The sequence below is a fragment of the Oreochromis niloticus genome, linkage group LG7 (assembly GCF_001858045.2).
Source record: "Oreochromis niloticus isolate F11D_XX linkage group LG7, O_niloticus_UMD_NMBU, whole genome shotgun sequence".
Lineage (NCBI taxonomy): Eukaryota > Metazoa > Chordata > Actinopteri > Cichliformes > Cichlidae > Oreochromis > Oreochromis niloticus.
This window is the reverse complement of record NC_031972.2, coordinates 40,176,844-40,202,337: the sequence shown is the minus strand read 5'-3', so window position 1 is coordinate 40,202,337 and position 25,494 is coordinate 40,176,844. Positions and strand designations below refer to the sequence as shown.

At 40.0% G+C, this 25,494-nt stretch overlaps 1 protein-coding gene across 1 annotated transcript; it reads left to right on the top strand.

Moving 5' to 3' along the window:
• The first annotated feature begins 1,425 nt into the window (after positions 1-1,425).
• wasla (WASP like actin nucleation promoting factor a) lies at positions 1,426-24,832 on the top strand. The gene is given in 13 exon segments (XM_003449175.5): positions 1,426-1,945; positions 8,078-8,212; positions 10,024-10,110; positions 10,373-10,469; positions 11,407-11,430; positions 15,624-15,825; positions 16,833-16,875; positions 19,887-20,040; positions 21,502-21,560; positions 21,563-21,610; positions 21,612-22,100; positions 23,241-23,349; positions 23,785-24,832. Coding segments are annotated over 13 exon segments (1,614 nt in total). The 5' UTR covers positions 1,426-1,840; the 3' UTR covers positions 23,847-24,832.
• The last annotated feature ends 662 nt before the right edge of the window (positions 24,833-25,494 follow it).

The window sequence follows — 25,494 nt, the reverse complement described above, 5'->3', positions numbered from 1 at the left end:
ACCCTCTTTGAATAACCAAGGTGACAAAACCAAAACAAACAATGAAAAAAAAAGTATATAAACTCCATCTTGGTTTTGCATCATCCCTTGTGCTAGAAATCTCTTCTGTCTCCATTTAGCAAGAACAACTTCCCACCCCCAACGTTCTTCACCATCTGTTGAAACTAAGATAAACAAATCAGCTTTTTTAGATAACATTTTAAGCAAACAAGACTTTTTTATAGGATAAAATCCTTGGTCCCAAAGATGACTACCAAAGTTTTCAATTACTGAGATCCTGCTTCATGAGAACATTGTAGATTGTCGGTGCTGCTTCTTTGAAACTTGTGACCTTTGCTCAGTGTTTTATACTGCAGAATGTAGGAGCAGCTGGTCTCCAGATTAGTGTTGGTGTTAATGCCACTGATGTACTTGCTGCATGAAGACAGGTCCTCCATGAGACTGTCTGTCCATCTGTCACCTCAGCATTCACAAACTTCAACATTTTATTTGTTTACCAATTAAAGATAATTTAGGTTGATTTGATTGTCATGGCAGAGCATTAACATTGTACTTCTCGATATCAACACGTCTTATACAATGAACAGCCAACACATTATGCTTCTGGACAGGTCTTCTACAAAACCTTAAAAGGCACCTTGTTGTGTCTGGCATTAATATGTTAGCAGATCAAGTTTTGAAACTTGTGCGTATATGATGTCACCCATCATTGTAGGATCTGTTGGCAGTTGTTCACCACTACTGACTGGAATAATAAGGATTGTGGATATGTGCCATTCTGGGCATTTTGCAGAGCACCAGAAGAGTCTATAGAAAAGCAGAAAAATGGTTAGTGGTCAGGCCATGGAATCAGGTTTAAGTACTAAATTAGACAACTATAAAGATGTGACCTGTAAGAATAGTGTCATAGGGAATTATGATAGAGAATTTAGACTTTTACCACATTATTTTGGTCTTCCAAAATCTATTTCTCAGTGTCTGCAATGCTTATGCTGGTTAGAAAGTCCCTGGTTAAGAAAGCAGTCAATCAAGTCTATTAGTAGGCTACATACTGCAAATATTATAACATGTACAAGATAAAGTAGAATATGTATAATATAAAAAGAAATTCTATATCTGGATTAGTACAAGAATATAGTCTTATTTAACAATACAATCAATTTAATTTCAGGCAAATGATAATGATAAAGCTATTTGTTTCTTTATAGAGAATTTTCTTCATACTTCCATGCTCTGCATCTACTGACATCCCCCTGCCCCCCACCCTTCTCCCTCTGCAGAGCTGCATTTCTGCTGCCACATGGGATGAACCGTTTTTGTTATCAGCGACATTTTATTCTTACCACAGAAAAAAATATACAGATTCAACAGTTTTACAGTGTTTAAGGTGTCACATCTTTCGGCTTTTCTGCCCATGTTATCTGTATTATAGCGGATATGGGCAGATTTTGTTGAAAGCAACACCCCTCTGCTGTATCCTTAAAGTGGTTTGCTCCCTCTTGCTGCCATGTTGGATGTACGCATTACTGCTGCAGCCGCTGGAGTTTCCGAATGAAAGTTGAGCGTTTATCTGTCTACGTACACTTAACGAGTCACTGGTTTCACATTCAACACCAAACCGAGAATACAAGGGTTTTCCTAAGCAGGACCAAGACTGGAAAAGAGATCGCAACCACATCCTCCTCCGCCCTCCTGCTCGGAGTCGAACTGAGCGGAGATGATCCGGTTGCAGGCCACAGCAACCGGAGCCCGCATGGATTTTCTGTAAATACAGCCATTTGTAGTACCCGTTCCAGGGATAACTGCATTGTTTCGGGGTCGACTACAAGATTCTGGTGCCATGAACAGCCACCCACCGCCCCGGAGGGCGGTTAACGTCGGCTCCCTGCTCCTTACCCCGCAGGAGAACGAGTGCCTGTTCTGCTACTTAGGCAGGAAATGCGCCGTAAGTTCCTGCGTTTGTTTACCACCTGCAACTTAAAAGTAGGTGCAGGTGCATTCACTTCACATTTTATGGGAAATGCATGTGCTTCTCAGTCCAGCTAGAATAGCCAGAAATAAGATGAATATTGAGTTACTCAACTATTCATAAATAAAACATAAAGATGAATATGGTCAGGGGGAAATGGCCAGCGATAAATAGAACTTTTAATACAATACTTAATACTTTTTTGGGGTAATTCCTGATAACCTTAATGAGTCATTGCTTTAGATGCTAAGCCAATACGTGGAAGAAAAAACATTTAAGAGGCATACAGGTGTACATGCATATCAAGAGGGGGACGATAGAATCAATGCAAGTAAATGGACTTTCAGCTCATTGTTTTAGTTTCCGAGACTGTGTTTTTACAGTTTTCTTTCTTAGTGTCAGCATTGTTTACGCTCGCTCCTGGTAAATAAGCACAGGTAAAAAGCTGAGCTTGGCTTTCTTAAAAGATGAACACAGCGAATTTGTGCTTTTATGTCCTCATCAGCTGGATGCAAATGATAGCCACAATAACAAAATTACAACGCAGAGTTCTTCTCAGAGGTGATAAAAGCAGCTTCTTAAATTTGCTGTTAAATTTTTATAAATTGAAGCTCTAATAATTACTATTATTCTGCTACTAGACAAAACCATTAAGAAGTACTTGACTCACTAGTAAAACTCTCAAACACGCACTTTAAAGCATATAACCTGGAGAGTAAACAGTGTCACACTAATTTAGAAAATCTTAATTTAGCCTGAAAAAAAGAGTTTGTTGCTCTATAAAAAAACAAAAACCTTTATAACGCTGGGACATCTTACTATTCATCAGTGATTGAAGAACACAAGGACAACCCAGGGTTTCTTTTTAGCACTGTAGTCGTGATAAGAGTCAGAACACTGAACCAAGCATTCCTGTAATCTTAAACTATTCTTCACAAATAAAATTTAACCGTTCAAGAAAACACAAAAACACTCAGAGAGCACAAGGGATAGCCTTTGTGTTTTCTAAAACATTTTTTATCACAACATGCTGACGTCAGCCTTTTTTTTTTTTTTTTTTTTTAATTACAATATGATGATGTCTCCCCAGCAACATTATGATATCATAGGGTCATAAGTGATATTTTTTCAGACTCTTTCTCTCCAATTGATTTTTCTATCTGGTTTCTTTCTTTTCATATAAGTAGATTGACAATCTGTCAGCGTTACCTGTACATGGTGTTAATGTGCTGTGTTCAAGACTGGGCTGTTCAACAATAATTAAAAAAGCAGAGAAGCCTGTTGGGCTATGTACAACAGGCCTTTAAGGTGGCTGGAATTAAACAATCACTTGACCGAACTGTCTTAGCTAAGGCCAATGTCCAACCTTCCTTTTATCTCAGAATTTCTTGAAAAAGTAGATGTAAAACAGATAACTGATAATCTGCAGAGGAGAGGTTTGATTTAAGATTTTCAGTCTGGTTTCAGAATTCATCTGACTACACTAACAGGATTATTGAAGGTTACTTATGGTCTTCTTGTGGACTCATCTCTGTGCTTGTCCTTCTAGACCTCGTTCGATACCATTGAACATCTTTTATTACAGAGATTAGAATATGCTGTGAGTATTAAAGATACTGTGCTGCATTGGTTTGAATCATATCTATCTGGCAGACTCCAATTTGTTCATGTAATTGGAGAGTCTTCTTCACATACAGTCTAATTATTGAGTTCCACAGGGTTCTGTGCTAGGACCACTTTTATGTACATTGTACAGGCTTCCTTTAGGCAGTACCATTTGAAGGCATAGCATAGATTTTCATTCATTTAGTTAAACTGCAGGAATGTCTTAAAGACATTAAGACCTGTGCCGATCTATAGGACCGGCACCCCAATACAGCTCCGTCAAATTAATCCTAATCTCTGATCCCATGGATCTTACCCAGTAGGCAGTACAGAGCTTATGTGGAGCTGATGGGTGAGGGGACTTGCCCAATTCTAACTACCTCAAAAGCTCTCCGGGTGCCTACCCTGCCTCCTCTGATATGAAAAAACGGGAGTCCGAGTACCCTTGCAGGCCCGGCATCTAGCAGCCACACCTGTTAATGGCAGCTCCCCTGCAGATAGGTTCTCTTGGAAAATCATTTAGTGACTTGGGAAAACTAAGTGCCAAGGGTCTGTTACTTTTATAAGGCTGAAGTAGCCTCTAAGAGCTATATATATTAAAGCAGATTAATACTCAGGTTTTTACCTGTACTGTTTAACAAAGGGCTAAAAAGGTAATGTCCACAATGTAGACTTTTGTGATGCAGGATATTTTATTAACGTAGTTTAGAATCAGTAAAACAAAAGCAGAATCAAATAATACTAATAAAAAAAAATCAAATCACTTGAATTATACCTATCTAATTAACCCACTCTTAGATAATGCTGACCTTGTTCTGATCTTTGTGAGGAAAAAGTTTAAGAGAATGAGCGCGCCTTGGCCATCAACACCCTTATCTCTTGTGTGTAGGTATAACCCAATAGAAGCGAAGCCATATCCACTAGGGAAAAATGGAAATCCAAATCCTTTTGAATTTATACTTCAACATGGAAAAATGAGCAGAGAAAAGGCCTAAAATACAGATAAAGATGATTTACTATTAGCAAAAACACATAAAGATTAACTCTGTTATCCATCTAGGGCAGCAGCCTAAGCAGAGAAGCCCAGACCTCCTTCTCTCCAGCCACCTCCTACAGCTTGTCTGGGGAAACACCAATACGTTCCCAGGCCAGCCGAGAGATATAATCTCTCCAGCGTGTTGTGGGTCTGCCCCGGGGCCTCTTCCGGGTAGGACATGCCTGGAACACCTCACCCTGGACTAGCCCAGGAGGCATCCTTGTCAGATGCCTAAACCACCTCAACTTGCTCCTTTCAGTGTGCAGGAGCAGCAGCTCTATTCTGAGCCAGTCCCGGATAGCCGGACTTCTGACCCTATCTTTAAAGGAGAGACCAACCACCCTTCAGAGGAAGCTCATTTCTGGCGCTTGTATCCACAATCTCGTTCTTTCGGTCACTACTCACAGCTCGTGACCATAGGTGAGGATAGGGACGTAGCTCAACCAGTAAACTGAGAGCTTTCTTTTGCACTCAGCTCTCTCTTCACCACAACAGACCGGTGCAGCATCTGCATCATTGCAGCTACAGCGCCAATCCATCTGTTAATCTTCCGCCCCCTTCTCCCTTCACTCGTGAACAAGACCCTGAGGTATTTAAACTCCTCCACCTGGGGCAGGAACTCGTCCCTGACCCACAGTGGCTACTCCACCATTTTCCGTGAATCGCTACCTTATCATGTTGGAGGGGTTTGTGTTTGTGTCCAGGGATCCCAGGGGCTATGTTCTCAGGGGGCTTTTGCCTCCTGGTACGGTCTCCCATGGCAGATTGGTCCTGGGTGAGGGACCAGATTTAGCGATAATAATCAAAGGAACAGTTCACCCTGACTGGGATAGGGTTACTGGAGTCCCGCCCTGGAGCCAGGCCCGTGGAGGGTGCCCAAGGGCTGGTGGTCTGGTGACCAGGCCTTAGTACATGGGGCCTGGCTGGGCACAACCTGAAAAGGGACATGGGCCCATCCTTCCGTAGGCCCACCACCCACAGGAGGTGCTGTAGGGGTCTGGTGCAGTGTGTGTCGGGTGGTGACCAGGAGTGGAGGCCCTGGCGGACTGATCCCCTGCTACCAAGACTAACACTCTGTATCATTTTAAACATAAAAGGCTGAATGTTAAGAACTTTTTCCCTCTCTCAGATGTGATTAGAGGTAAGCCGGGGTGACTTCAAGCTCTCTCTGGCCCACTTATCTTGCCAACTGGATGATCATTTTCCCACTTCTAAATTCAGATAAAACTGAGGGTATTGTCCTTAAATAACAAAATAAATATTACAAACATGGTATCTAACCAGATACTCACTCTGCATGGCATTACCTTGGCTGTTAGTAACACTGAGTAACAATGCACAAATTAAACTAAAATATGTGGAACTGCTGTCTTGCATCTGTGTAATATCTCTAAACATCCTGTCCTATCTTAGAGTGATGCCGAAAAACTAGTTGATGCATTTTTTACTTCTAGGCTGGGCTATTGAAATTCATTATTATCAGAATGTCCCAAAAAACTCCCTGAAAAGCCTTCATTTGATCCGAAATGCTGCAGCAAGAATATTGACAGAGATTAGAAAAGAGAGAGCATATTTCTCCAAAATTGGCTTCTCCTCACTGGCTTCCTGTTAAATCCAGAATCTAATTAAAATCCTTCTCATCGCATAAAAGGTCTTATGTAATCAGGCCCCATTTTATCTTAAAAGATCTCACAGTACCATAACACCACAATAGAGCTCTTTGCTCTTGGACTGCAGGCTGAACTTGTGGTTCCTAGGAAATTGAAAGTAGAATGGGAGCCAGAGCCTTCAGCTTTCAAGCCGCTCTTCTGCTTCCAATTTGGATCACAACAATAGATAAACCTTCCTTTTTGATAAAGCACATAGGGCTGGACCTGAATCCTTCCTTAGTTTTGTTGCAATAGGCTTAGGCTACTGGGGACTCGCCATGTTGCACGGAGTATTTCTTAGTCACTCACCTTTTTTCACTCGCTGTGTTTAGACGCCAGGCATTTAATCATGAGTTATTAATAATCTCTGGTTCTTTTTCGCACACTTTTTTTCCTTCCTTCAACCCCTACTGGCTGCAGCAGATGGCTGCCCCTCCCTGAACCTGGTTCTGCCAGAGATTTCTTCTTGCTAAAAGGGAGTTTTACCTTCCCACTGTTGCCAAGTGCTTGCTTTTGGGGGCCATCTGAGTATTGTTGGGGTTTTTTCTGTATTATTATAGGGTGTTTGTCTTGCAATATAAAGTGCCTTGAGGTGACTGTGATTTGGCAGTATATAAATAAAACTTGAATTGCATTGAAAACTACTACATAATACTAACTGCTCATATCAGCTACCTCTTCAGTGATTAATGCATGTACATGTTTTTAGCACTAATCCATGGTAGTAGGCACTATCAGGAGTTTAACAGGAAGCACTCTAGCTGCTAATGATATTAAAATGACTGAGATATTGCCTTTTCTGTTCCTCGTTAACAGATGCTAAGATCTTAGCTCGCAGAGGCAGCAGTGTCACCACTGTGTTTATTGCTGCATTCTTCTCCTCTGTAAGAATTTAGATGCTTTTAATTTAAGCTTTTAAGGAACAAATTTTAACCTGTTCTGGGGGATGCTGATTGGTGATTTCCTGCTAAAAAGTGTTTGCACCTGTTCCTCTGACCTGCACCTATAAATTACAGAGGGAAAGGACGCAGTGACATTTCCTCTTAACTCCCTCAGCAGCCAGAGTTACTTCCACTGCAGAGGGAGGAATCATGGCAGTGCATAAAACACAGTGCAACCTCTGCAGAAACCACAAACTGGAGCTGTTTGAAACCCGTGCAGTGCTGACTACTGCAGCTGGACTCCTTTTGTTGTCAAGATTAAAACACTGTGGAAAAGTGTAAGACAATGAGGCGGTGACGCAATAAGTCAGTACTTTTAAGTTTTACCCTCGTGAAGTTGGGAATCGGTGTATAAAAAGAGCTACAAGTCCTTCACTTTTCACCTAATGTAAATGTAAAGTCAGCAATTTGACATCAGAGTTCTTGTTTTGTTTGTGACTACATCAATACAGCTGAGTCACAACTCACAAATCACTGTAGGGCCTTTGATATCCTGCCATCAAATCTGACTTGGATATATTCATTTGATTCTGCACATTTGTGACTCCCTGTTAAGGTAGAATGCATTTGACATATATAATCTGATTTCCAAAGGTCTCAGTATTTGCCTGATAACCAACTGTATTTCTCCTCCCAGCTGTAATTATGGCTGTTTGAAGGTTTTGCATAGTGTATGTTTCCTCCTCCATTTGTCACACATGGAGTTTACAGGTTTATACTAAAGAACATTGTGTGTCTCTAAAATCTCAAAGAATAAATGGAGGGAGATAAAGTGGTTACATTTTCAGCAACTTAACCTTCTTCTTTTCTGTAGCTGTCTTTGTTCTTTCTGTAAATCACACAGGTGATGATATTAACCATCATATCTGTGCTTCAGACTCTGTGTTCAGCAGTGGTCCAGGTGTATGGTGCTGAGAGGAGCTGTAACTGGGTTAAGAGGTGCTGTGGAGTGGCCTGCCTTGTCAAGGACAACCCTCAGAGATCCTACTTCATCAGAGTCTTTGACATCAAGGTGAGTGACACCAAACGGAAACAATCCAAAAGCTTTAAAGACTGCAGAATAGTTGAAAGGCACATCTTCATTGACTAGCACCACTGACAAACAATGGGCTGTGAGGTCAGTTTTTGATCATTAATATGCAAATTGTCATGACCACTGATCAACAACAACAAAAACAGCAATAACACTGTTTGCCAGTGGTGCTAGTTTCAGTTATTGTGCAAATGTACTGTTTATAATGTTGGGAAAACCTGCAGTCAGCTGAGACTGAAGGAAACTTTCTCCCACTGAAAGCGCTACATCCAGATTGCTTCTGTGGAGGGTTGTGGCCAGACTTCTCACATTTACTCTGTGTTCACTGACTTAATTAGAACAGCACTTTAAATATGATGTACATTCAGTTGTACATCTCTAATGGATCAAAATGAATTATCAGATGTGTGGTTACTGCCTGAGGCGGATACAGGCTCTCAAAGTAATGTCAGTGTGGACTTAAGCTATATATATCCATATGTATATATTTATTTTTTCTCTTTGATGGGGAAAAAAACTGCTCACTTATCAGAATCAAGGAATGCTGAATTATGACAAGAAGGACAGTCATAGTTATTTTGGTCAGATTTTATTTCATAAGTATAAGATTTCATTAAGCTAACAAACAATCTGTTGATTGAACTAGATGTGACAGGAGAGAGGAGCGTCTGACTGTGGAATGCCCTGTTACGATCCCTGTTACATTCATGTTTAGCCATGAATGTAACAGGGATAATCTGCCTTTCTGAAACACTGTATAACCAGTTAGTACTATTCAGTATGACTCAAAATAAGTGACTGATAAACTCATTATCTTTACTCATTAACTCAGCGGAGAGTATTTTTCAGAGTGTATTTGCAGCCAGAAGTATCGTCTCCTCATGGCCATTAAATAGAATTCAGGTTTAAGCTATTTTGCTTCACTTTTCAGATCTGTAAGCTATGTTCATCTTTTATACTGTTTGTGGACCAGACTAATAGGTATTGATCACCGTGGGTGGTCTGTGGGTTCAGGTGACGGCAGACTTGTGCATCTCCGGTGACCTGTATTATAACTATAGGGAGTGTGATGCCAGGGCCAATAATAAACCCAGCACCTCAGTCCTGAGTAAGAGAAACCGGGAGATCCTGAGACGCCTGCAGAAAACGCACCTTAAAGCAATTGTTGCTGTGATTTGGCACTATATAAATAAAATTGATTTGAAAAACCTTTTTGTAACTTTTACTTCCTCTAGTCAGCGCTCATTGACCAAATGTGCTCTTCTGTCATCTTGGCTGAAGCTGAACTAAACATACTGTTTTAAAAAAAAGGGGTTGTGCTTAATTTATTACACAAGATAAAACACGAGTTTTATGCGAAAAAATTAAAAATTATAAGTAATTGTTTTATCTCATTTAAATGGTTTGATTGTGTTCAAAGCCAAATTTGTAATTAAAGTTATAATTAATGGCCCAGCCTTACTTTTAGATAGACAATGCATGCTGCAAATATATGAAAGTTTCTTGTTGGTGATTTTTCATATAACTAAGTGGAGGTGAGCTCCTTTTGGAGGTGTGTTCAAGGATACCTAAAATGCATCATTGTTTGAAGATCTAATCAATTCCAGAGGAAGAAATTTCATTTCTTTAGCAAGCAGCCAGCTCTTAAATCTCTCTTTGGGTTGTTGGGAGTATGAATTTAAATCATAGAGGATTAGAAGTCAGATTTTTTTTTTTTTTTTTTTTTTCTGAACTCGGAGAATTCTTTTTTTTTTTTTCAATTTCATTTTTCTGTAATTTTTTTTCTGTAGGAAGGGAAAATGATGTTCGAACAGGAACTCTACCACAACTTCTTCATCAGCAACTCCAGACCCTACTTCATTACATTTGCAGGAGATGTAAGTGCTTAAAATTTTCTTTTGACTACTTCAAGACCTGAATGTCTACAGCAGATGATTAATCTTCCTTTTTTAGAGTCTATTCTCACCAAGAATCTTATCAGCATAAAATAAGGATGTGTGGTTCTTTCAAATGTCCAAATATCAGTTGTCAGGCTTGTCTTTATCCACCTACAGTGTATGAAGATTTAATGTTCTACAGTTTTTCTCTTCTTCAGAGAAAGGTGTTAGAGTCATATTTCGCCCTTTCTCTTTCTTTCAGACATGTCAGATTGGTTTGAACTTCGCTAGTGAGGAAGAAGCCAAACGATTCAGAGCCACCATTGATGATTTGCTCAACCGACGACAGCGGAAAATAGGTGAACTTTAATGTTTCAGTTTGTCTTTGTGTTCTTCCTCAATCGGTTTAACCTTTCACAACTTTTATTGGAGAACACACCTTATCTTTTGCTCACTCAGCCTGAATGCGGTTCCAAAGTCACTGCCTTAAAGGCAGGTTTGGAGCTGACTTAGAGTTTGGCACACTGTTAGGAAAGAGAGGTGAGGTAGTTAAAAGTGCTGGATTGTTTAGTGGTGAAAGTAAAAATGAAAATCTACTGTGAATAGCACTGACTCTCCGGACACTAGCAGTGGAAGCCTTGTAGATAGTGGAGGACTGATCCTCACCAGCAAAAGCATTTCTTGGAAAAAAAAAAATATCACCTCTCATATCAGTCATCAAGCTGTGGTTTCCACTGACAGGTTTGGTTTGGGACTGGGTTTTTGTTTGTTTCTGTGGGGTTTTGTTCCCCTATTTTTCCTTTTTCTTTTGCTTCGCTACTGTGTGCTCCATCTCTTCCTCTCTGCTGCTGTAACGCTGTCGGTCTTTCTCAGTAGAGTAAATGTCTCTGCTGTGAGGCTCCTCTGACTTCCCTTCAGCTCCTTCCAGCATGTTGGCCTTTTGAAGTGCACCTCTCAAACTGTGACGATGACTGAGGGTTCAAAGGCTCACGGCACAGCTGGCAGGACGCTGTATGGCAAACACAGTTGAGCTTTTAAATCTTTTGCTTCTCTTCTTCTTCTGCTCACGCCAAGAATTCCTGACTGCTCTATTAAAATGCTGTGAAGCAGCATTTCTGCACCTTAGGGCTTTAACAGAACTAACTGAACCTAAAAAGCACTTTTCTGACTCTTTATTTTTTTTATTTTTTTTTCCCCACTAAAACCTCTTAATAAGTTCCGCTTCATACATTCTAAAGATTGCTGACTCGTGATTACTTTCCTGAAACTATAATTCTGTTAATTTTTCTTTTGCAGAGAAAAGAGGCGACCCTAAAAATGGTATGTTAAACTCTTAATAAGTTTTGCTTACGTAGGCTCTTAACTTAATTTCGTAAAAATTATTTTTCTCATTCCGGCTTCAAAAATTTCAATAAGTACATAGAAATGAATAAAATGAGGATATCATCCATCCTCTGAAGTAAAAAAAAACAAAAAAACAAAGGAATACAGCAAGATGCAACATGTGGAGAAATGGCAAAGTAAAAGTTTCAGTTATCCAAGGATTCAATAGAGGATTGATAGAAATATGCTAAAACTGTAGCATATGAAGCACTGAATAACCAAGAATAAAGGCACTCACTCATTTCCAATATTAGCAGGTTGCTATTCTAAATAAATTAATTCTAAGAATCTAAGCCAGGACTGCAGTTATTATCTGTGAGCAAATACGTGTTGAGCTTTTAGTTTCTTGGTTCAGTTTTCATGTAATCCATTTTGCTACATTGAATTAAATGGTGGTTTGGCAGGTCTTTCTGTAAATACACCTCCTAAACATTAGTAACACTTAAATTTCAGGAACTGCAGTTTCGGAAATATAGATCATCTGCTTATAAACCACCAAATATACCCAACAAATGCACCGGATTGCTACTATTGACCTTCTATTTTTTGTTTTGTTTTGTTCTTCGTGTGTGTTTTTTGAAAATTACTGAGTAAATTTGCAGTTGGAATATCTGTTTGAACTTGCTTGTGTGGGTTTTGATGGTTACAGTGGAGAGACCATTAAATGAAAGCTGTTAAACACATGAACTTAAGACAGTTTTGATGGCGATTGGTAAGGAATCCATTGACTTTATACTAGGATATAGAATAAGAACCAGCTGATGTCCAGTTCAGCTAGTTATTTCTAGAACAGTTCAGGGCTGCAGTGGCTGTAGGAGTGGCTGTAGCTCAGGTGGTATATCAGGTCACATACTAACGGGGAAAGTTGGTGGTTGCATGCCAGATATCCTTGGGCAAGATATTAACCCCATTCATCCATCTGAGTCTGAATGGGTTTGAATGTTAGATAGCAAGAGCATAGAAAACAGTGCTTGTGCAGTGGGTGTAAATTTGTGAATGGGTGAGTGAGACAAGTTGTGTAAAGCACTTTGAGTGCTCAGAGTAGAAAAGCACTACATAAGAACCAGTCCATTTCCCATTATCCAGTGTTTAAGAGCAGTGTTGGCCAAACTGGCAAACACTGGTATTGTAGAAGACCACCTTGTATGACCACAGAGGCGAGACAGTGATGACAACAGCGTTTGTCCTACAGGACACGTGTGTGTGTGTGTGTGTGTGTGTGTGTGTGTGTGTTTGAGAAATGCTAGTAGACTGCAGTGTGCTGTTGTGACGTTTCCTAACACATTGGCAGCATTGTTTCACAGTCTGGCTCTCACACTGACCGAGTGAAGCAGGTTAAATCTGGTTTATCGAGAAGCCTTTCTGTGCCGTATGTAGACCACACGCTTTCTCTTGTTCTCTTTAAACCCTCTAGTGTGGGTTTTAATACTTAATACAAAAGCCTTTGTTGGTGATAACATCTTCAAGTATGGAGAAACTAGTCAAATGTATTGCTCAGGTCTGATTTTGGCCCCGTTCTTCCCCACAAACAGTCCTGAAGGTTCTGTGGGCCCCGTCTATAAACTCTGAGCTTTAGTGCTTTCCAGTGATTTTCAACTGGATTCAGGTCAGATGATTGGCTGCCCCGTTTTAGCAACTTTAATTTCTTTCTCTGAAACCAATTGAGAGTTTCCTTTGCTGTGTGCTTGGAATCATTGTCTTGCTGAGACATCCACACTCATTTCATCTTCATCATTCTGGTTGATGGAGGCAGGTTTTTATCAAGAATGTCTCTGTACATTTTCCATTCATCCTTCCTTCAGTTACATGAAGCGTGCCAGTGCCATATGCTGAAAAACAGCTCCACACCATCATGTTTCCACCTCCAAACTTCACTGTTGGTATGGTGTTTTTGGGGTGATATGCAGTGCCTTTTGACCTTTGACCTTGTCTAAATGTTGTTCTGCGCTTCAACATGCTTTTTCTTCAGCTGTGGAGCCTTGCATGGCGAGCGTGCATACAGGTCATGGCGGTTGGGTGCATTACTTATTGTTTTCTGTGTATTGTACCTGCTGATTCTGGGACTTCTAATTAATAATTATGTATTACATCAGTTTAAAATATTTATTAAACTTCATTAATGTTTTGTGAATTGTTTTTTTTTTTTAATAGAAATTAGCACGTTTTTCATTTTTGTTCATCTAAATGATTAAGCTGGATATTGGTTAAAAGATGGCTGCTTTTGATCCCTTGCTTTAATTTATAAGCTGTAAAATGTGGTCATCAGTGTGGATGGATATTTGATGTTAGTTTTTAGAATTTTATAAATGATTAAGGCTTTGTATTTTCTTTTCAGTCAGCACTATTAAAGTGCTTATTTTGATATCAAAGCAAAAGTGCCTCAACAGCTCTGTTTGAAAGCAGGGAAACGAGCACCTCCCCCACCCCACCCTAGTCCTTAGGCTGCTGATGAGGTAGACCTGTTAGTCTAGTTGTAGAAGTCCAGAATTCTTGGGGAGTGTGGTGGGGGTGCAACCAGGGATTCAGACATGGATTACTAGTGGATTAGTGGCTGTGTCAGATGTTACTTCAGTTTGTGGAGATTACAAGGAATTTCAGGACTGTATGGCTTGCATCAACAGGAGAAGAGATGGAACAACAGGGACAGTTCATTGTGCACATTAAAAAAGAATATGTCATGAATGCTCAGTGCAGACGGATGAAACCACACAGTTTGTAGCAGCTTTCTGTCATATCAGTACATGGGATTATGGCAAGGCATGTTGATGACACTGTGAGAGAGTCAAAAAGGGTCGCTTGCTTGGATTATTTTCCTAGAGTTAAGAGCAAACCAGCATTGCATGGAATTCTGTTTCAGTTCCCTCAGACAGGCGTTAAGCCTTTAAAAAATATATATTTGTGTAAATAAATAAAGGGCGGGTGGTGGCCTTCAACCTCAGGTCCTCTACCAGAGGCCTGGGATCTTGAGGGTCCTGCGCAGTATCTTTGCTGTTCCTAGGACTGCGCTCTTCTGGACAGAGATCTCCAATGTTGTTCCTGGGATCTGCTGGAGCCACTCGCCTAGCTTGGGAGTCACCACACCTGCTCCGATTACCACTGGGACCACTGTTACCTTCACTTTTTGCATTTTCTTGAGATTTTCTTGAGTTCTTCTCTGAGCCCTTGGTACTTCTGTTCCTTCTTTCTGATGTTGCTGTCATTCGGTATCCCTCCATCTATCACTACAGCCGTATTCCTCTGCTTGTCCACCACTACTATGTCCGGTTGATTAGCCACCACGATTTTGTCCGTCTGTATCTGGAAGTCCCACAGGATCTTAGCTCGGCCATCCTCCACCACCATAGGGGCGTCTCCCATTTTGACCTTGTGACTTCCAGGCCATACTTGGTACTAGATATTTCTGTATACTATGCCAGCCACTTGGTTATGGCGTTCCATGTATGCCCTGCCTGCTAGCATCTTACACCTTGCTGTTATGTGCTGGATTGTCTCAGGGGCATCTTTGCACAGCCTGCACCCAGTTTCTATGGATCTTGTACTTGAAGCTTGTTCCTGTGCTGCCATGATTAGTGCTGCAGCTGTCAAGAGGTGCTGTGCTAGGTTTAAATCTCTCATGATGGATGTCCCTTTATGGATAAATGACTTTGCACTATGTCCTAATACTGAACTCATGATGTGAAGATGCATAGAAATATGTACACACAAACTCATTCACTCACACATAAACACATTTCATTGCAATGTTGACCCTGTGCTAACTTGCATATGACAAATAAAAACTGAAACAGTGACACCTCAACACTACCAATGTTCTGATGAGTTGGCGACCCACTCCACCACTGCTCACATTTGATATATTTTGGACTGATGCAAAGCAAAATAAATGACTTATCACACTCACTCTGTATTTTGTCTCTAGTTCTCTGAGGTCATCCTCCCAATGACCTCTCTCACTCACATTCACACACACACACACACACACACACACACACACACACACACACACACACACAAAGATACTTTTTGGCTGAATATATGACAATAAAAATTTGAGTTGTTAAAAATCATAAAAAAATTATAGTGGTTGTTTCTCTTTCAACTCTTTCTGCTAACTTCCTCCACATGCACAGGCCCAACTCTGCACGTGGCCACAGTAGACATAAAGAACCCGGAGATCAACAATGTCCGATTCCACAACTCCCACAGCCATCAACAGTCATATCACATCAACAACATGCTGAGCCACAGCGGCCTGAGCCGGAAGGACAAGAAAACCAAAGGCAAGAAGAAGAAGCTGACGAAGGCCGATATCGGCACGCCGAGCAACTTCCAGTGAGTCCGAGTCACACCCCACACGGTTAACTGAGTGCTCCAGTGCTGAGCAAATAGGACTTCTAATTTATTAAACCAAATCAAATGTCTACAATAATGAACATATTTTATCATTTAGTTAAACTTTTTCATCTGTCGATGGAGAAAATGACTTATTATTAATGTGGGCAAGCTGCTCTTGTGGCAGCCATTCAGCTCTCTTAAGGCCTCTTGTCTTGTGGCCAAACAGATTTCAACTGCAGTGTCTTAGATTTAATCTGGCAACAGTAGTCCTAGTTCTGCTGTGGAGATCTGCTGTGAGTGGGAAAGCAGAACAAGGACCACCAGTTGCAGTCTAAGTTGGTGCAGTTGAAAATTGTCTACTACATGTAGCTGATTATTTCTCTGTTGTTTACTGTCACAAGGGTAGGGGTTAAAAACGTGGTCCCTTTAGCACATGTGCACATATGCACACATACCACGCTGTGAAACCCACAAATATGACCTAATTCATACCTCCAGCTCATAGTTAATCTCCAGAGTGGGAAGACTACTATTCCCAGCTGCAGGTAATCATGATAGAGTCGTAGCTCACCCAGCCAGAAGATTTTCTGTGAAAGCAGCTGAATCAAGGTCACCATAACAGTGACCAGTGATCAAGCTTGCTGATTGGAAAACATGAGATTAGAAAGGCTGGTGTTAGCTGGTTGGCAGAGACTGAACAGCAGAAAAGCAAAAGTCTGCTTTACACACCCTAAAACTTGAAACACAATGACAAATGATAACGTTTTTGGACTCTGTGATGCCCGTACAGTCGGATCTAGCAGTGATAGACTGCTTTGTGGCAACAGTAAACATCTTACATTAAGAGCCTTGTGAGCCTCTGAGAGCCTTCAATGACCACATTATCAGAGTGCAGTGTGTGCATTCACTGTTTATCATGTGCACATGCTAAACAGCTGATGTTCTTCTGTGTACTTGCATACGCACGTGTTTGCATGATCTCACTACACATCTGTCTTCTTCAGGCACATTGGTCATGTGGGCTGGGATCCAAACACAGGTTTTGATGTGAGTACCCCCTTTATATACACACACACAAGCAAACACAGACACAGAAGCACAGTAGTGACTTGCGTGGTGGCTGCTTGATGAAATCGCACAAATTTGGCTCTTGTTGCTTCCTGCTCTGCATCTGAGAACCTGCACAGAAGGAATTTGCAGATTTGCTGTCATCTCAGAAAAAAATCTATAGGTTACATCTTTATAACGCTGACTTTGTTGGCAATAATGTAGCTGTCACGCTGTCTACCACTTTCCTTGTACTGGAAACATTTACTGTGTGTTACTGGATCAGTTACGATACATTACTATATCACTTGCAATTAATTAAAATGTACTTGTTTAAAGCTTTATGAGTCTACTTGCATTGCAGAAGTCACCCAAAATGTATAAGGATGATGGATTCAGACTTGATTAGGCCTAGATCAATCATTTCCCTGCAAGTCCCATTGGGATAAATTTTGGATCCATTCATAGTTACTTATTTTGTCCCGACAAGATCAGGATACATTATTAGAAATGGCTCAACCTTCCAAAATTATACAGAAATATCTAAAATCTAGTTGACCAACATGTAGATCGCTCTCTAAAGGCTTCTGGCATTGTTTTTAGTTAAAATTTAGTATTTAAATTTAGTTTTGGGTTTTGTTTTGTTTTTTTAGCTTAATATAAAACTGCTACTGTTAGCAACAGCAACTCAGTTAAACAGCTCTCCTATTGCTGTAAGAGAGCCATCATGTGTCAGTGAAGTCTGATAATAGATAAAATTATACAAAGTTCCACTGAGCAACATTAAAGTTTATTTTTTCTGTAAATCACATTAAGCATTTTCATCCAAAATTATTAACAAGTAAAGACTGTTTCTGTTGTTTTCACATACAGTTGTTATCAGAAGCTTACATACACTCAACATGGGCGTGAATGTTTTGGTAATTTGGGGCTTTTAATGGTTTCTTTGAAGTGTTTTTCCAAGTTGCAATGAATGTACAGGATGTAACTTTAATGATTTTAAAAAAAAAAGATGCAGATGTTGGAGTTTATTTTGGGTTTTCTCTAATCCAGACCTGTGACAGTTATATGATATGATCAGCTGGAGAGAAGATGAGTTACAGAAATCACGTTTTGTCTAAAGATTTCTGAAGAAATAGACCAATTTTCAGTTAGGTAGTGTTAAAAATGGCTCACAGCAGTTATACTGCACATCAGGCTGTGCACAGAAAATGAATCAAAGTACTAACAAAAAACTTGCTGCTAAAACATCTATTTTAGTAGCATCATTTAAACAAAAGCTGTAAGGTTAGTATCGTCTTTAAAGCTTCAATAAATGTTTCTAATGCACAGAAGCATAAGAAAAATAAAAAGGCAATACCTGATTGGATAACAGGAATCAGGGTCCAGCCAGTGTGCATTTCCTCCTGCTCACCACAAGGTGTCACACGGCACTTTGAGTGTCAGTCTGAGCTCCTGCACTGTGGACAAATTAAAGACTCGTCAGACCTAGAATATGAGGAAGTCTATTATTAGTAAATAAATAAATAACCAATCAAACATTAACAGGGAGCTCACATTTGTTTAGCTTTTAAAATCAGTTTTATTCAGTTATTTATTGTAGGGTCTTCGCTTTAAAATATAAAGCACTTTGAGGCCGCTGCTGGTGTGATTCAGCTCTATATAAATAAGACTGAATTGAAATTGAATTGAAGTTCTTCAGGAGGAGTTAATATTTCCATAGACAAACAGTGACAGTAAGTAACATACCAGGTTAAAGCCTTAGCCCGGTTTCATCTTTGTCTGCAGGCAGCTGCAGACTCGAACAGCAAACTTACCTGTTCTTCCGTATTTACTTCAGTCCTTTGTTTTGTTTTGTTTTTTGTTTGTTTTTGTCTGCACAGCATAAAAAAATCAAAAGAGGAAACTGTAAAAGTATCGACCAAAAGATGTGAATTAAACTGCAAGCATTATGACATTCACAAAACAAGCATTGTGTTTACTTTTCTGGGCCAGTGTCAGTCATCTTCAGTGAAGACAGTGAAATCTGTCACATACATCCACACAGAAACCAAAGAACACACTTTACGGACCAGCGGATTTTATATTGTAAATGTCATGTGTCTGTTATTTCTCCACTACATTCTATGAAAAAGAGACACCTGTGACGGCCACCTGGTGTTTTGGTGTTCAGGGTATTTATTTTTAGTTCATATCGTTTTATATCTCTGGGACTATCTCACAGACAGATATTAATACGTCCACTCCAACTGTGTGGAAGCTTTAGGTAGTTACATTTAGGGCAATATCCCACAGTGACAGCTACAAATAAACTAAAAAGATATGATCCTTTTGTAGATTTCAAATAAAATGAAAGGTAAGCTGATGTAGTAAAGATTCTTTTATTGGATTAGAAAATTGTACACTATAATTTTCTTTAGATGTTAAATAATATCGGAGCATTAAACAGACTGATGTGTTTTGGGGTATGAGGGTCCAACAGGACAGAGATGATACAGAAACATGAGATCCTTAGAAAGTACACACTTTAAGTTTATGAATGTACAACTCTTCACAGTTCTTATTCTCTAGTTACTTGCTGGATGAAAACATAATTTTGATTTATAAACACATGGACATCATACATTTTATTAGAGAGGAAAAAAGGGGAAATAGGACATAAAGTCCTGCACAAATGCTGGGCTTTATAACAGTGATGACGGGCTCAGGTTGTGTGACATGAGCAGGACAAAAACAGCACAGAAATGACGAAGTTCATTCTGATTGATAAAACTGGGTTTAGACGTTATTAATACACACAGATATCTACTGTTTCTTTCTGCTGCCATCAGACATTAAAAAGCTTTAGATGAAGTGTGTGTCACTGTTACCATAGCCCATATTAACGGCCACCCAAGTATTTTTGTTTTTCTGTGGCTAAAGTCATAGTTGAGTTGCTGGCCTGGTTTTTGTAGCCGTGCATAAGGTCCTCATCAGCGTAAAGCATATTTTAAAATATACTTTGTCTACAGCTGAATAACCTGGACCCTGAACTGAAGAACCTGTTCGACATGTGCGGCATCTCTGAGGCTCAGCTGAAGGACAGAGAAACGTCCAAGGTCATCTACGACTTCATCGAGAAGAAGGGAGGGGTGGAGGCAGTCAAGAACGAGCTGAGAAGACAGGGTGAGCACACACACACACACACACACACACACACACACACACACACACACACACACACACACACACACACCTGTGAACTGAACTGATAATTACAAATTGTTGAACAGTAAAATCGAGCAGCATAAAAAAAGAGTTTTAAATTCCCATTTTTTTGTCTTTCTCAGAGAAATAGACATTGTTGAACTAGAAATAGAAATATCTTTGTTCAAAAATGTGCTGTGAACACAGAAATGATACTGTATATTAATTATATTTTATATTAGAATAAAAGGCTTATTTTTTTATTGTGTTGTTTAACGCTTCCAAAACACATAGCTATTTCATAGTTTTTGGGATATTTCATCAGAAAAAACAATTAATAACTTAATCAATGCCAGATTTAAGTGAAATGCTTAATAAAACTCCAGTTGATTCTCACTGGTCAGTGTATGAAGTCAGAGATCTGATATTTTTAAACTTTTATAAATTTACATCTTGCAGTTCTCACGGTTTTATCTTGAGCTGCCACCTGCTTCCTTCTCCTTTTTTCCCATCACACAGCAAATATGAGCAGATGAAGTGCTTTTCTGAGTCTGAATTGTTATTTTGTGAAACATACTCAGATTCTTCTGTCCTGACTGTTTTAATCACGTTACCATGGACTAGTTAGAAAAGAGGAAAGAGTGGTTTGAATTTGGGACAGTGCCAGTGTATGTGTTGGTGTAAATTGAATCCCTCTTTAATTACCTGTTATATTCTAATAATGTGAGTAGTTCCCTCATTTATCTTTAATATTTTATAAGATTTTTATTTTTTTGTGTTGCAGACTTAAACTGGCTAGTTTATAAAATGACTTGTTTGAGAGAGTACCCTGTAGTATGAAGTTTAGCATGCTCATGATATATTTTACTCATGTGGCTTCAAATATTTCAGGTATCTACAGTCACATGAAGGTGGTTTCAATTTAGTAAGACAATCAATGGTTTCCTAATCTAGTTCACTTGGGAAAAGTTGGTGTAATCAGCATTATACCACTGAGAAACATCGACAGGGATAAGATTCTAAACTCTCAAGTATCATTTTGCTTGGTGCTTTTCGGGGAAAGATAAAGACTTCAGACGGTCTCTAAGGTCTCCAGGGGTTTAGAGGTTCAGTGGATGTTCCTAAAAAAAATTTCCAGTGAGCTGATTGGTCATTAGATGGTGATTTCTTACATGTTTATCTCTTGTGTCAAACACAACCTGCTCTGCAGCAGACTGGGCCTGCAGCATAAGTCATTGTTGCAGTGTGGTAAGAACTGACCCACCTTAGACCCTTAGTTACTTTGGAGCTTAGTTACTCTGCTGAGCTCCAGATCCTCTGACACTGAGCAGGACCACAACATCACAGCTGTTTCCCCAGATCACAGTGCTGCAGCAGAGTGGAGCCAAACTGCACAAGAGTTAAACGTAGGATGTTTCTTGTTGTCTTCATCTTCTGCAGCACCCCCTCCACCACCTTCTCGAGGCGGCCCTCCGCCTCCTCCACCACCCCCCACAGCTTGGCTCCACCCCCACCTCCACCTTCCAGAGGAGTCCGAGGAGCCCCTCCTCCCCTCCTCCATCCAGGGCCCCAGCCTTAGCCCCCCTCCACCACCTCCCTCCAGACCGGGAACTCTGGGTGCCCCACCTCCCCCACCTCCTCCCACCAGGGGAAGTCACCAGCCGCCTCCTCCATCCCACCACCACCACCAGTCTCCCCCTCCTCCTCCCCTTCCTTTACATGCCTCTGTTACTCCCCAACCTCCACCCCCTCCACCTCTCCCAGTGGCACAGCATTCTGTGGTGAGCAGCACCCCTGCACTGCCACCTCCCCCTCCTCCTCCCCCACCTGGCCCACCTCCTCCTCCAGAGCCAGACAGCGTAGGCGGGGGTGGAGACTCGCCTCATTCGCCTAGCCCAGGTGGGAAGTCGGTGCTGTTGGAGCAGATTAGAGGAGGAACCCAGCTGAAGAAGGTGGAGCAAAACAACAGAGTGCCAACTTCCAGTACCGGACGAGATGCCCTGCTGGACCAGATCCGACAGGGAATCCAGCTCAAGACGGTGAGTCAGTCCCTTTGATCACTGTGATCACTACAATAAGTACGATAAATACTTGAGGCCTTGTTTGCACACATGAAGACAGTCTTTTTTTTTTTTTTGCTTTTTGCGTTTTGTTTTGTTTTGTTTTGGGGGTTTTTTGTGAAAACCCACGTTGTAGTTCCTGGTAGATTTCTTCATAAGCTACTTGGAAATTTTGCTACTTATTAGCCAGCTAACTACAGTCTCAGAAAAGCCCACCAAAATTACCAGTACAATGTTTTCGTTTTGTTTGTTTGTTTTTGTTGTTTACTGCTTAAATCAGCCTGTCCACTGTCTACTCCAAAACTAAGCTTTTCCTATATTCAGCCCTTTTTAGACAAACCTTTTATGCCAGGGTAAACATATCTATGCATTTCATACAGTCACTCAGTCTGCCTTTTTGAAGTCAGACTTAAAAATTAATGTAATCAAGACCCTTTGTGGAAAAAAAATATGTATTCAGAGATCTGATGTTTCCCCATTTGTTTTATCTAATTCATATTCATAATCTATTTTTGTAAAACTGAACCTAGGTCTTATGTTATAATTATACTTTGAGGTTTTCTACAGTGTATATAAAGTACTGCAGTGTGGGCATACCATTCATCTAATTCAGCATGATTTTTAATTTGTAAAATCAGAGTTTGTTATGTTTTGGGTTGTTTGTCATTTAATGCAAATTTCATAAATATCTTTTGCAAATGTAGAGCCTTTGTGAAGACTATTCAGAAAATGAGAGGACATGTAGTGAATGGACATGAGTATTTCACCAAAAATACTATTTGATGTTCCACTTTTCATTCCAAGTTTTTCCACCTCACCTCTAATAGCTTCCAGTTACAACTTGCTACTCCTGGCAAAAGGTGGCAGTGAAGTAACCTACTAGACTACCAACCATGAGAAAAGATACATTTTAAGACAAAAAATGTTTAATCTACCTTTCCATAAGAGCAGTTTTCCATTATAATTTGTCTAAATGCCATGAGATTAATTTAAGGTTAAAACGTTCATCTTGAAACAATAATGTGAAGCACAAACTATGAACCACAACTTTCCCCTGGATTGTGTTACAAAGCTACAATGTTGCAATCTTTTTAATGTATTCTGTGTGTCTGTTCCCAGGTGTCGGATCATCCAGACTCCGGCCCTCCGACACCAGCTCCAGCCACAGGCATTGTTGGTGCTCTCATGGAAGTGATGCAGAAGAGGAGCAAAGCCATCCATTCCTCAGGTAGCTGCCTGAAAATGTTCCCTTTTTTGTCAGTCGGTTTTCTCCATGGACCTTCCAACCTGTTGTTCATTGTTTATTCTTTAAGCTTTTCTTCAATCTGTTGGTGAAATCGGAAAAATTACCAGTATTTCAGTTTAATTTTCTCATCAAACATGTAATCAAGTACTTATCACTGCCCCACCTCTTACCACTGTAAAAAATAAATAAATAAATAAAAAATAGATAGATATATTGTGTGTGTGTGTGCGTGCAATCCCTTATTGCACATCAGGGAGACTGGGCAAAGGTTACCATTGTGTATTAGGGCTGTGTGTCTGTCTGCACGTGTGGTCATCTGTAAAGTCTGTTCACTCGTTTATTTCCTGTTTAGCTTTTGATTGACTGAGCCAATATGAAAACTCTCCACCTTCTTCATCTTAATGTTTCTTTTCTCAGATGAAGATGATGATGATGACGAAGATGAGGATTTTGAGGACGACGACGAGTGGGACGACTAATCAGCACGCACACACATACAGTTTCTCCTAAAAACCTAGTATCTGACTGACTAAAAATGTAAATGTTGTATGAACTTGCTGTATATTTATTTTTGCCTTATTTCCTCTCTTTTTTTAAAAAAATGATTATTATAAATAATCTGTGCAATACCTGATCCGTTAAATCTGGTCCGTTTGCCACACATCCTCACAGCTCCACATGTCATTTCCCTCATGTCATTAGAAGCACTTAAATCCAGCATCAGCACAATGTGGAGACGGCACCAGCTACATTTCACCTTCACTAATAGGTGAATAGAGAACACTCAACTTTGAGGAGGCTGAGCCTGTGTGTGCTCCTTGAGAAATATTTGTGTGCATTTTCTTGTCTTCATTCCTTGTTTAAGAAAATTAAAAGGGAGACCAAATGGGCATGATCATCTTTGTGTTTGATAGCAGTTGGTTTAGTATTAGAGAACACTATTTTCTTACTAGTTTCTTTTCATACTTTCAAGTTCCCTGCAAAATTTTAGTTGCTGCTTCTTTGTTTTTTTTCCTTCTTTCCTTTGATTCATCTGTTGCATCATGTCCTCGACTTCCATGATAGTTTTTGTGTTTTTGTTTTTTTCGGAGGGGGAGTAAAAGACTGAAAGTTGCTACTTCAGACATGACTGGTAAGTTAGGTTTTTCTTTGTTTTTTTTGTTGGATCTAGTTTTTTTTGCCATTCTTGTGACATTCCCTGCAGAAGGAAGCATCAGCGGTGTCTCACAAAATCTTTCAAGTTTTTAAGCAGCTTGTGGGTTTGCAATGCCTGTGATCCTGCATCTGTAAACATTGTAGGAAAATTACTTGTTTTCATTTTTTTTATTGCCCTCCGGTGAGGCTTTATGCTGCATTGAGAAGCTACTGACGTCGACCAAGTGAAAAGGGAGCGAGACAGGCAGTGGTGGTGCACAGTCAATAAGAATACTAAATTGTATACCTAAATAAATGTTATTTACAGAGAGACGTTTGTCTTCTATTCTTTGTCAGAATGGTTTACAGCAGAAATTCACTGAGATTTGTCACATGGGATGTATGTGGAGTTGGTTCCAGGGGAAAAGCTCATGTGCCCAAAATATTTGCATAAACACTCACCTCTCCGCAGTTCCCTCACACGGACTCGTACCCACACGTACATCTAAAAATAAAATATCTATGTATTGATGGTGTATATACTGACCAAATGTTGATGACCCCTCCTTTAACCATACATTCTTCACTTCACTTTCAGATCACTCTGACAACACCCTTATAGGAGGAGACAGCAACCTGGGTTTTAATCCAGGAATTCATAGAAATTAGTCAAAGGAACTGAGAGTCTACAGATATTCTTAAACAATACATGAATGATTTTGGTCTTTGTGATGCTTCTTGTTCACATCACCCCACTTCTCAGGGATTGCACCTTCTTTTCACCAGTGCACCACTCACATTCTTCCCGAGACTACTTTTTAGTTAGTAGCTCCATTATGAGGGATATTACAGGCAGATTCATTCTAACAATATAGGTGATCATGCAGCAATGTCTTATCTCTCTGACACAAAGAAGAGACATCATCAATTAGGAACAGGAGATTTAATACATCATTACTTAAACAACAAGATTTCATTCATTATTTCAAAAAC